Source organism: Otolemur garnettii, unplaced genomic scaffold, assembly GCF_000181295.1.
Source record: "Otolemur garnettii isolate 467f Iridium unplaced genomic scaffold, OtoGar3 scaffold00053, whole genome shotgun sequence".
NCBI classification, from domain to species: Eukaryota; Metazoa; Chordata; class Mammalia; order Primates; family Galagidae; genus Otolemur; species Otolemur garnettii.
Genome location: NW_003852448.1, coordinates 128,694 through 141,140, shown reverse-complemented (window position 1 = coordinate 141,140; position 12,447 = coordinate 128,694). Strand labels below are relative to the sequence as shown.

The 12,447-nt window shown below is 42.2% G+C and overlaps 1 protein-coding gene across 1 annotated transcript in view; it reads left to right on the top strand.

Moving 5' to 3' along the window:
* Nucleotides 1-2,608: 2,608 nt before the first annotated feature.
* The window catches only part of AKAIN1 (A-kinase anchor inhibitor 1), a 51,377-nt gene continuing 41,538 nt past the window's right edge, over nucleotides 2,609-12,447 (top strand). Inside the window, exon 1 of the mRNA XM_012806467.1 lies at nucleotides 2,609-2,627. Coding sequence (XP_012661921.1) covers nucleotides 2,609-2,627 — 19 coding nt within the window. The remainder of the gene's footprint in view (nucleotides 2,628-12,447) is intronic.

Below are 12,447 nucleotides of genomic sequence, written 5' to 3'. Positions count from 1 at the left end.
GCTGTCATTGTTGTTTGGCAGGTCTGGGCTGGGGATTCGAACCCGCCACCTTAGGTGTATGTGGCTGGCGCCTTAGCTGGTTGAGCTATAGGTGCCGAGCCGACTTCCAGTATTCTTTCCCCACTCCTGGCTGCTCCTGTTAGTGATGGAGAGTAAACAAATAGACAGCCAGGACTGCCAGAAGATGGCCAGAAGAATAGAAGAACCAAATACATTTTACACAGTGCTTTTTAGTTTTCAAAGCATTTATACTAACTAAATGATACATGCAAGAGCTTTCTTGGGTTGAAAATAGAAGATCTTGGGCAAAGTATAGTCTCTCCTTCCCTATAAAATGGATGAAAATATTTCAGTTAGTCCATAGCAATTCAAATTTGAGGCAAAGTTGGTTGTTGCAGAAGCTCGAGTTTGCGAACAGATAGGTCTGGGTTCAAACAACTCAGTTCTGCCATTTTCACACTTAGTGACATTGGGTAGATTATTCAGTCTTGTTGATTTGCTTGCTTATAAAATGAACATCATGGTATCTATTTTCCAGAGTGGTAATGACCCTTAGTAGGTGAAACCAAAGGTACCACTGATGTTATTGTTGTTTTAAAGGGGAATGACAGACTGAGCCCGGTGGCTCATGATTGTAATCCTAGCACTCTGTAAGGCTGAGGCAGTTGGATCCCCTGAGCTTAGGAGTTTGAGACCAGCCTGAGCAAGAATGAGACTCCATCTTTACTAAAAATAGGTAAATTAGTCTGGTGGTGTGGCAGGCGCCTATAGTCCCAGGTACTTGGAAGCCTGAGGCAGAAGGATTGCTGAGCCCAAGAGTTTGAGGTTGCTGTGGGCTGTAAGGCCACAGCACTCCACTCAGGGCAGGGCAACAGAGAGAGACTTTGTCTCAGAAAATAAATAAATAAATAGGAATGACTAATAATGGTTATTTTATATACATTTGCATCTGTATGATCTCAAGATTGGACTATCAGTTGTGGGGAGCTGTATAGTTGATTCTTTCTGTGGGAAAAGACAGACTTACCAGATCACTGTGTTACCTGGACACAGGTTATGAAACTTTAAAGCAAAAGGTTCTGAGGAGCTGAACTGATGATAAAGCAGATGTGTGAGTGCATCCTGAGATGAATAAGTCATGAATCATGGGAAGTAGCTGTTTAAAGGCTAGCAGCTGTATGCTTGAAAGCAGATGGCCATCTTGCTGATCTGAATAATTCTGATCTCATCTAAATTTAAAAGTGCATACGATTAGGTATGACGATGAATGTGTAAGAACCCCCAGCTGCCCTAAATGATTTTCTGGTAAGGGCATAATGCATTATGTTTTTAATATTTAGCTATTCCATTAGAGAAAATTTATACTGTGAGGTCTGGAGAACTATGTTGCATGTGGTTTTATGTCATAGCTACAAACATACACCCATATGTACTGTGGTAGTCACTTTTGGTCATATGTGGATGCTCTTAGGAACAAAGCCATAAACTTTCTTAGCGAACCAACCACACAGTCACTAGCCAGGAATCAGGAGGGGGACTGGAGTTTTCTTTCAAAAACCCCAATTTGCTGTGCCACTTGGATAAGTCAATGTAACTCCTGTACCTCTTTTTCAGACATGTTCTAAATAATCATCCCCGGGCACATTAGAGGTTAGCATCTTAGTTCTCTGTAAAGACTTTTACTGGGCAGGGGAGGTGAGTGTAAGAAAAGGCAAGGAGCTTACATTTGTAGGAGACCTACTATGGGCCAGACATGTTACACATATTTATTTTTTTCAGCAAGAAACAACTTTATGAAAACAAATCACAAACTAGAACTATCTTTCCTTATCTTGTGGCTAAAATGCTGCACCATATTCCCAGTAGTCCCAGTGGATCTGTTTGCTGAACCAAGCAGACAGAAGATGCCTTCCTAATGCCTTTGAGAAAATTGCATTTTTTTCAACATGAGAGATGTTGTGCTTCTGGTGCTCAAGAATACTCAAATCACAAATGTTACGTCTCTGTTCTGGACAGAGTCTGGCGAGTCTATTTGGTATTTATCCTGGAGGCCTCAGTGGAATGCACATCTTGTGTTGCGGGACAGAAGTTGTTAGTTTTTATCTCCATGGAATTTATTTATAACATTCTTGTGCTCATATTTCTGCCTTTCCATTTTATTTTTACATTTTTGTGGGAATAAAAAATGAAATTTTGTGTTTATTGCAGTACCGATAAATGAGATTTTAATCACCTCCTAAGCAAGGAATTTAGCATGACATTCTCCATTGCCTTAATTGCAACCTGACTTATGCTTCAGAGTAGATTATTATACCACATGATCAGGCCATGCTATACAAGTCAATAAATAATAGTTCTTTTACTCTAAAAATAACTTACATCAAGAAAGACAACCTTTAAAGCTTCACTTATCTTACCATTCTTTGTTGTGCCTCCAGGGCAATGCTGGTTGAGTGAAGCTGTTGGCCATTAGGATGAATCTAAGTAAAAGGAATATGTAGGACAACTCCTTCACCACCCCCACCTTAGACAGAGGCAGATCTCTCAGTGAATCTCTCAGTCACATGCACCTGGCCTGGGAAAAGACAAAATAACTACCTTGGTGGGTATGGAGCTGGAGACATCAGGTAAGGCCATAAATAGGTGGGCAAGATGGACAATAATACTTTAGATAATTTCATTCATTCATTCATTCATTTACCAAACATTCCTTGGCCGTCTTCCATTCCTACTATCTGTTAGATAGTAGGCAGTAGCACTTTAACACACAGAAGCACACTAAAGCTCTGATCCCCAACCCCCAGGCCAAGGTACCAGTCTGGGGCCCACACAGCAAGAGGTGAGTAGCTGGGAAGCCAGCCAAGCTATGTCTGTACTTACAGCTGCTCCCCATCACTGGCATCACTGCCTGAGCTCTGCTTCCTGCCAGGTTGGTGGTGGCATTATATTCTCCCAGAAGCTTGAACCCTGCTGTAAACTTACATGTGAGGCATCTAGGTTGCACTCTCCTTATGAGAATCTAATGCCTGAAGATGTAATGCTCTTGAATTGTTCCCAAACCATCCCACTCCCTCATTCCTGCAACCCCAGTCCATGGAAAAATTGTAAAATTATCTTTAATGGAAGTGGTCCTTGGTGACAAAAAGATTGGGATTGCTTCAATAATGGGTCAGAATTTTATGACTGAAGGGCAGAGAGTAAAGGGGGATGATCAGGAGTGTGGATCAGTTCCGCTGAGGGGGAAATGACTGTCTTGGCTGAGTCTCCTTCCTGCCTGCTCTGAGGGTGGTTAACTGTGCCCCAGTAGAGAGCTGGGCCATACACAGGGCCCTGCTTGTTTGTGCTGGAGTGTGGGATGCAGACAGAGAGGTTACTGAGGGTGAAAGAGAGAGGGCTTTTTGTCATATTCTCTCTCTTTTTTTTTTATTGAGTCATATATACATAGATACATTTATGCCTTTGTGGGATTCAGTGTGTTGATTATTTGTACAAATTGGAGTGCTTACATCCTACTAATTAACATATTTTTCACCTCATTTACTTAATCACAGTGTTAAGACATTTGTGTTCAATACTTGATACATTTGACTTTTACTCTTGCAATATGCTTCCTTTTTTTTTGAGACAGAGCCTCAAGCTGTCCCCCCTGGGTAGAGGGCCATGGCATCACGCTCACAGCAAACTCCAACTCCTGGGCTCAAGCGAGTCTCCTGCCTCAGCCTCCCAAGTAGCTGGGACTACAGGCGCCCGCCACAACGCCTGGCCATTTTGGGGTTGCAGCCATCATTGTTGTTTGGTGGGCCTGGGCTGGGGATTCGAAACCGCCACCTTAGGTGTATGTGGCTGGCGCCTTAGCCGCTTAGGCCACAGGCGCCGAGCCTTTTTTTTTTTTTGGCAATATGCTTCATAGTTGTGGTCCCACCATCAACCCTCCCTCTATCAAACCACACCCCTACCTTTCCATCCCCCTCCCCATCCCTCCTTCATCCTGGGCTATAGTTGTGATTCATCTCTCATATGAAAGTGTGAGTGATTATAAATTGGTTTCATAGTAGTACTGAGTACATTGGATTTTTTTTCCCATTCCTGAGATACTTTACTAAGAAGAATATTTTCCAGTTCCATCCATGTAAACATAAAAGAGGTAAAGTCTCCATTTTTTTTAATGCTGCATAGTATTCCATGGTATACATATAACACAATTTATTGATCCATTCATGGATCAATGGGCACTTGGGCTTCTTCCAAGACTTGGCAATTATGAACTGAGCTACAGTGAACAATCTGGTGCCAAGTGATTTTTGGTCTTTTGGATATGCACCTAGAAAAGAAACCTAGTTGCAGTATCAAATGGCAGGTCTACATTTAGTTCCCTGAGTGTTCTCCAACCTTCTTTCCAAAAGGAACATACTAGCTTGCATTCCCACCAATAGTGCAGAAGTGTTCCCTTTTCTCCACATCCATGCCAACATTTGTAGTTTTGGGATTTTGTGATGTGGGCTACTCTTACTGGTGTTAGATGATATCTAAGAGTGGTTTTGGTTTGCATTTCTCTGATGATTAAAGATAATGAGCATTTTTTCATGTGTCTGTAGACCGTGTGCCTATCTTCTTCAGAGAAGCTTCTGTTCATGTCTCTTGCTCAGAATGAAATAGGATCACTTGTTCTTTTCTTATTAATAAGAATTAATAATCCACAGAATCTCCAGATTCTGATCTCCAGATCAGATCAATATCCAGATTCTGATTTCCAGATCTCTGTGGATTCTGGTTATTAGACCTTTGTTGGAAATATAACCTGCAAAAGTCCTCTCCCATTCTGAGGGCTGTCTATTTGCTTTATTTACTGTCCAGACTTCAGATTATACTATAAATCTATAGTGATCAAAACAGCATGGTACTGGTACAAAAATAGAGAGGTAGATGTATGGAACAGAATTGAAAGCCAAGAGACGAACCCAGACACTCATTTGATCTTTGATAAGCCTTTAAAAAATATCAATTGGGGGAAAGATTCCCTATTTAACAAATGATGCTGGGTGAATTGGCTGGCGACTTGTAGAAGACTGAAACTGGACCCATACCTTTCTCCTCTAACAAAAATTGACTTTCACTGGTTAAAGGACTTAAACTTAAGACATGAAAGTATAAAAATCCTTGGAGAGAGTGCAGGGGAAACACTTGAAAAAATTGACCTGGGAGAATACTTTATGAGGAGGACCCCTGGCAATTGAAGCAGCATCAGAAATACATTACTGGGATCTGATCAAACTAAAAATCTTGTCATGTTCTTTTAAGCCCGTAAATGTTCTTTTAAGCACAGTGTAAAGAAATGGTTTCTAGTTCCTTTGAATGACAATAAAAATGCTCAAAAGAAGAGTGTGTGAAAGTCCTGAGTGGAGACTTTCTAAGGGGAGCAGGTGTGTTTAGTCATGGCCTTGACTCTGGCCCCTGCTTGACTCTACCTTTTGCTTGAGGTCATCACCCTTTCATGACCAGCAGGAAAGGACCAGAGTCTGCTAGGCTCACTTTAAAATTGTACCTTGAGCATAGGTAGACATGCCTTTCTTTTCCTTAATTTCTATAAGCATAGCTGAGGTGGACTTTTATTAAGCATTATGGTAAAGCCCAAAGAAAATTAGCATGCAAATACCTTAAAAGGGCCAGGATTTTTTTTACTCCTCAGTCCCTGTTCCCGCTCACCCCAGTACTGTGTGTGCTTTGCTTCAGGCGTTTTCAGTGCTGGCTGCACATTAAAATCATCTGGGAAGCTCTGGGTCCAACCTAGGCTGGTAAAATAAAAATCTCTTGGGAGAGCACTCAGCATAAATATTTTTTAAAAGCTCTCCAAACAACTGATTTTGCAGGTGGGTTGAGGAGCACAGCTGTAACTTGGAGATCAGCACAATAGCAGGCGACCTACTGTGTGGCCCCTTCATACTCCAGCTCCTTGTGCATCTCCTCTGGGACGAACAAGGGTTCAGTGCATGTTGTATGAGTGAGTGAACAAAATGGTCATCTTTTTTTTCACCTTGTGGTCTTCCCATTAAAGTCAAAACCAAGAGAAGTCTGCCATCCACATCCTTTCTGCCCAGGCCCTACCCTGGCTTGAGGAACACCCCTTCCTGTTATTGGCAGCCCTCTGTAGAATTGTTCCTCTTTTGATACTGGGAGTAGTCTTGTTCCACTCTTTCCTGGTGAAATCTCAGTCATTCAGCGACCACAGCATGCAGGCAACCAGGGTCGCACACATCGATTAGTAGGAGGGGCCGCACATCCATAGGCAGATAGGCCACGCTATGGTTGAGCTTGGGGACAAAGCAGAGCCAGCTCAGTCCTCCAATATCTGGGCAGAAAGCAGAAGCACAGCCACCCAGAGGGATACCAGCTGTGGATTTGCGCTGAGGACCTCAGGGACACCGTCATTCTTGCCTGGTGTTTGCTGACAAGCAGACTCTGAGATGGTAAGAGTTACAGCTGAGGTAGGAGAAAGGCAAATCCTACCACTTGTGTGCTTGGGGCTCCATCAGCAGCGTTGACTTCTCCATGGACGTCCTTGGGTGTTCCCTCAGACAGTGATCTGGGTCAAAAGGAGAAATGGGATCGTGGTCTGAGTTTCATAATTCAGAAGGGCGTATCATTGCAAATTTCAAACACAGAAGAAAAGAATCGAGGTCAGTCAAATATTAAATCAATTTTCTCTTAGGCTTAAAGCTTCCATTTTTGCTATATGACATAACCGAGAAGCAATTTATATATGGTAAACTAAAAACAGCATATTCATTATTTATAGAGTATTTATACAATGTGTGGGTCTGGAAATAAATATTTAATGCATTCAATTAATATGCTAAGTGACTTACTTTGTTTTGGGAATCCTGGGATTGAATTGCCTAAATATTTATTTAAATAAATATTTATTTGTCATTATAAAAAGTTATTTTATATATTTTCTAAGTATGATAAAATAGAAAATACAGTATATATACAAGTTTTTTCATCTCTTTTAAAAAATATAATTCAAAGTCAATATACAAAGCACACATGCATGATGCATAGAAAAACATTACTTGGCTTGGAATTAGAAATTTGTTTGTTTATTTGTTTACTTATTTATTTTAGAGACAGGGTCTCACTGTTGCCTAGGCTAGAGTGCAGTGGCATGATCATAGTTCAGTGTAACCTCAACTTCTGAGCTCGAGCAATCCTCCTACTGCAGCCCTCTGAATAGCCATGTACCCCTCTGCCCGGCTAAGTTTTCATCTTATTTTTTGTAGAGTTTTGACTTGGGGTCTCACTGTGTTATCCAGGCTGGTCAAACTTCTGGTCTAAAGCCATCCTCTTGCCTCAGCCTCTTGAATAGCTGGGACTACAGGCACTTGCCTGGCTAGATTTTATATTTTCATTAGAGATGGGGTCTCACTCTTGCTCAATCTAGTCTCAACTCCTGAGCTCAGATGATCCACCTATCTTGTACTCCCAGAGTGCTAGGATTACAGGTGTGAGCCACCATGCTGGCCTCTTTTATTATTTTAAATAAATTATTATGTTTTATTTTTCTTAAAATTGATTTGCTTGCAGTTGGTGCCTGTGACTCAAGGGAGTAGGCCACTGGCCCCATATGCTGGAGGTGGCGGGTTCAAACCCAACCCCAGCCAAAAAATAAAAAAAATTGATTTGTTTGAGAAACTGCCTGCAATTTCTATCTAACCACCACTTTTCATGAGTTTCCCTTTTTATGGAAGATATGTGGATACATATTTGTGAAATATATCTCATCCTTCTCTAATCTCACATTGTCCTGAGGTGAAACACCTGCCAGGCACAAACTATTCAGGAAAGGATCCTTAAGTCTCAGCGTCTGACGACAGCACTTGAATCCTACAGAATTCATGGGATTAAAATGCTCGGCTTCTGAAGCATTTTCTGTTTGAAGATTGTCAATCTTCAGCAGAAGTGATTTTGTCCACCTGCCACTTTTAATGAGGAGTGCTACTGGCAAGGCTGACTACATGATTTATAGGGTCCAGTGTAAACTGGAAATGAGGGTCCTTTGTTCAAAAAGCAGGACAAAATGCCCTTTAAGCTACTAAAGTATAAAGCTCTTTTATTTCTTCTCTTTTTCTCCTTTTCTCTCTCTTTCTCCTTATCACAGTGTTTTTAATTTGCTATTTCATGTTTTACTAAGAAAAATTAGAAGTGAAAATTGTTAACATGAATCTTATCATTCATCTTAATACTGTCTAGTACTAGTTTTCTTTCTTTCTTTCTTTTTTTTCTTTTTTTTTTTTTGACAAAGTCTCACTTTGTCACCCTGGGTAGAGTGCCATGGAGTCATAGGTCATAGCAACCTCATTCTCTCAGGCTCAAGCAATCCTCCTGCCTCAGCCTCCCGAGTATCTATCTGGGACTATAGGCACTCATCACAACTTGGGGCTAGTTTTTCTGTTTTTTGTAGAGATGGGGTCTTGCTCTTGCTCAGGCTGGTCTTGAACTCCTGAGCTCAGGTGAGCCCCCCACCTCAGCCTCCCAGAGTGCTGGGATTGCAGGTGTGAGCCATCGTGCCCAGCCACAGTACTGGTTTTTAATGCAAATATAACTCATGTGGAATCAAGAATACTGTAGAATTTGAGTTCGCAGCTTGCACATGCATATGTATTTCTTACTGGAACAGTGGAAATGCACACGCGCCCACTGAATAGTTTTCATTTCACTTCTTGGTATGTGCCTATTCTACCAACATGCTCTACCTTCTGCTCACGGATGAGTCAGGAGGAATGGAAAGGAAAAGGGAGGGATCGGCCACCCCTCCTTCACTTTCCTTCACTGTCATCATTGTCAGTGGAGTTGCTGGCAAATGCAGGGAGGTAATAAGAGCAAGAAAGAATATAATACCGCCCTTGGCTGTTTATGTGTCTTAGGATGCAATTATCTATTATTATTATTATTTTTGCCAGGGCCAGGCTTGAAACCGCCACCTCTGGTATATAGGGCCTGAGCCCTGCTCCTTTGAGCCACAGACAACACACTTATCTTTTTCTGGGTTCTAAGTAAGTTATGGTTCTAACAGAACGCTTGGGCTTCCACTCACCCTCACCCCTGAGTTAGTTCCAGTGCTCAAACCCTTACCTTGTATTTGAGGCTTCAAGTCTTGTTGAACCATCATACAATATGGGGCTGCTGGAATTCTGATCAAGGAGCATTGCTACGTTTGCGTGTATATGCAAATAGAGTGAGGAGGAACAACATATTCCATCGTGTAAGTATGTCCTCCGTTGTCACATTGACTTTCACTCACAAAACACATTAAGATTATTAAGAATTTCAGGATGACAACAGGAACATTAAACTAAGCACTGAGTCCTGCTGAATGTGGAGCCCTGTGTGACTACACTGGTCATCTCCACAGGAAGCTGGCCCTGGCTCCTGCCATCTGATAGAGGCTAGGGATACTCCAAACCCCCTACAGTACACGGGCCAGTCCCCCACATCAGACACTGCAGGAAAGGTTAGTATTCTGTCTCTGCAGGGCCTGCGAGGTCAGTGCACAGAGCAATTGTCTCCTCTGGAGTAGAATTGTTCCCATACTGGAGTTTGCTCTGTGTTCCACAATGTCATGGTCACACTGTCTGAGAAAGCCACTTTCTGCTTTTTGAGGGACTGTTTACTCTGCAAAGCCAGGCACCTCCTTTGCTGTCAGTTTGCTGTTGAGGCCAGACAAGGTGGCCCAGATTTCCAAAATGGACCTTGACTGCTCCTGCCTATTCTCAGTGGACCTCAGGTCCCTATAGCACTGTCCTCTTGATAGGAATCCCATGGCTTTCCCTTTGAGTGGGACATGGGGAAATGTAGCCTTGTAGAGTTTGGACCTTGCCAGCAGTCCCCATGACATTCCTACCCAGGTGGGCCATCTCCAACCTCATAGTCCACCACACTATTGCAACTTCCTGGTATGTTTGAAGGTTGTTTTATTTTTGTTTGTTTTTGTTTTTGAGACAGCATCTCACTCTATTGCCCTGGGGGTGTGCGGTGGTGTCACAGCTCATGACAACCTCAAACTCTTGGGCTCCGTTGATTGCCTTGCCTCAGCCTCCCTTGTAGCGGTGACTACAGGTGCCAGCCATTGTACCCAGGTAGTTTTTCTATTTTTAGTAGAGACCGGGTCTTGCGTTTGCTCAGGCTGATCTCAAGCTTCTAAGCTTAAGCAGTGCACCTGCCTTAGCCTCCCAGAGTGCTAGGATTACTAGTGTGAGTCACCAGGCCTGGCTTGTTTGAAAGTTTTAACAGAGAATGTTCATGGCTTAGGTGGCTGGGAAACCTAGGACGGGGGCCAAAGAGCAGGTGTGGAATGAAAGTGGGACAGTGTGGGGAGGGCTGTGAGTCAAGGGTTCAGTATCTTCCTTAGATTTTTGTCAACCTGTGTGCCAGAAGGAGGGCTGGGATTGGAGAGCAAAGATCCCAGCCAGACCAGTTAATTCCCCACCCGCATTTTGGGCTGCAATTCCATTTCTCGGTCTCCAGCCACACACAGCAGATGGCGGGGAGGTGAGTGATGCTGAAGGCGGCCCAGGCCAGAGAAGTGCTTTTGTAGCATTTAGTGCTGCTGGCACCAGCTGTGCAGTAAAGAGTTTAGGGTCACTAGCCCTACAACATTTCCATATACCTCTAAGTCAAAGTTATTCTTTGAACCTTATATTTGAATTCTCAGCGTCTGAAACAGCTTCATTCACGTTAATCATTTATAAGGCAAATGTTCTGTGCCAGACCTCACCTAGCACTAAAAACAGGACACCCCTGCCCTCAGGGGGCTTAGTGCCCTTAGCCACAGGGCTAAGCAAAACTCCACGCTGCCACTTGTCTTGACTATGAGGCAACCACATCATTTTATGCCAGCTAGAATATAATAAAACCCAACCCTTCTTTTCTGTTTTGGCTCCCAGTAGAGATTCCGGCTGCCCCTGCAGGGTTTTTACTTCACTGATGACTGTTCTTTCTGGTCATGAGGAAATTGTCAGTTTCTTGAATCAATAATTTGGAAAAACCCCAAAATTTGGAAAGCTATAAATTATAACACAACATACATAGAAAATACCAATGATAACCCATGACTTGATATTTTAAAAGTTTTAATTCTACACAAAGCTTTCAGGAAGTGTGTTCACTTAGTACCCAGGATGTTTGCATATATCAGCTGTGCGATGGTCAGTGAAGGCACGTTCTCTCCTGGGAAAGGATCTGACCTTTAGATAGTAATTAGGATGGTTTACTAAACTCTTTATTTTGTGTATTATGTTATCAACTTGAGCAATTTTAATGATCAAATAATATTTAACCACTTGACGAATGAAACACTTCCCATGCATGGTAACTCAAATGTTTAAATAAAACTTTTCACCATATCATTTATCTTGCTTCAAAATATCTACTTTTTTCCTTACACTTTGAAACAAAAGTATGTAACTTAGATACCACATCTAATTTCTTCCATTGTAACTCTTTTCCTCATTGGCAGGGCTCTGATCTTCAGGTTTAAAATGTCCCTTAGAGGAGTATTATAAACATGAATGAATTGACTCAAGAAACTGCTCCTCCCAGCAGTAAAATGACAATTTCTCATACTTTTGCTAAGTATACATAGAAGAGGCCAAGAAATGAACTCTATTCTGGTAGAGGGCTTTTCTTTTTCTAAAATATTGTTATCAATCATCTTAGCCTTTGGTAACATTATTTCTTGGAGAAAATACATATAATTACATCAAAATTATGTTAAAAATATGTATCTTAAATACTTTTGTTAGATAAGTTGCACTTGGAAAATCGCAAGAAATAACAGCTGTGCACCAGCGACTTTTCATCTTTCGGTAGTTACTTATTAAGTGGAAGTGTAGCACAGAGTTTGAGAGTCTGGTCTGTGGACTTGTTTGCCTCAGTTTCCTTATGTGTAAAATAAAGATAGAATACCACCAGCCTTGATCTAGCTACCTACTACTGTGTAACACTGTTGTAAGCTCCTGTTCCCCTCAGATCCCCCCGCCTTCTCCCATTCCCCAAACCTATGGGCCTTCCCAGCCACATTCCCAGGCCTGCTCCTTCCGCCCAGGGTTGCCAAGAACAAGCTTAAGAACAAGGAAGAAAAGTCCAAAGTTTCACAAAATCCTCAAGTTCTCAGTAGATGAACAATGGTGGAAAACTCACTGAGACTTGATTAATTACTGTTGTATAACCATAACCATTGTGATATGAGAAGTATCCATTGTCAACCAAAGCTGTATTAATCATTGTGACATTACTGAAACCATTGCTGTATCCATGACTACCCGAGCTGTAACCCCCCTTAACCAGCCACATTTTACTTCTGTAGTATGCTTGTGCAAACCTATAAAAGACAACCTACCTCCTACTTCTGGGCTGCTGACTGCCTCTCAGAGCAGCAGCCCCTGTGGCAGG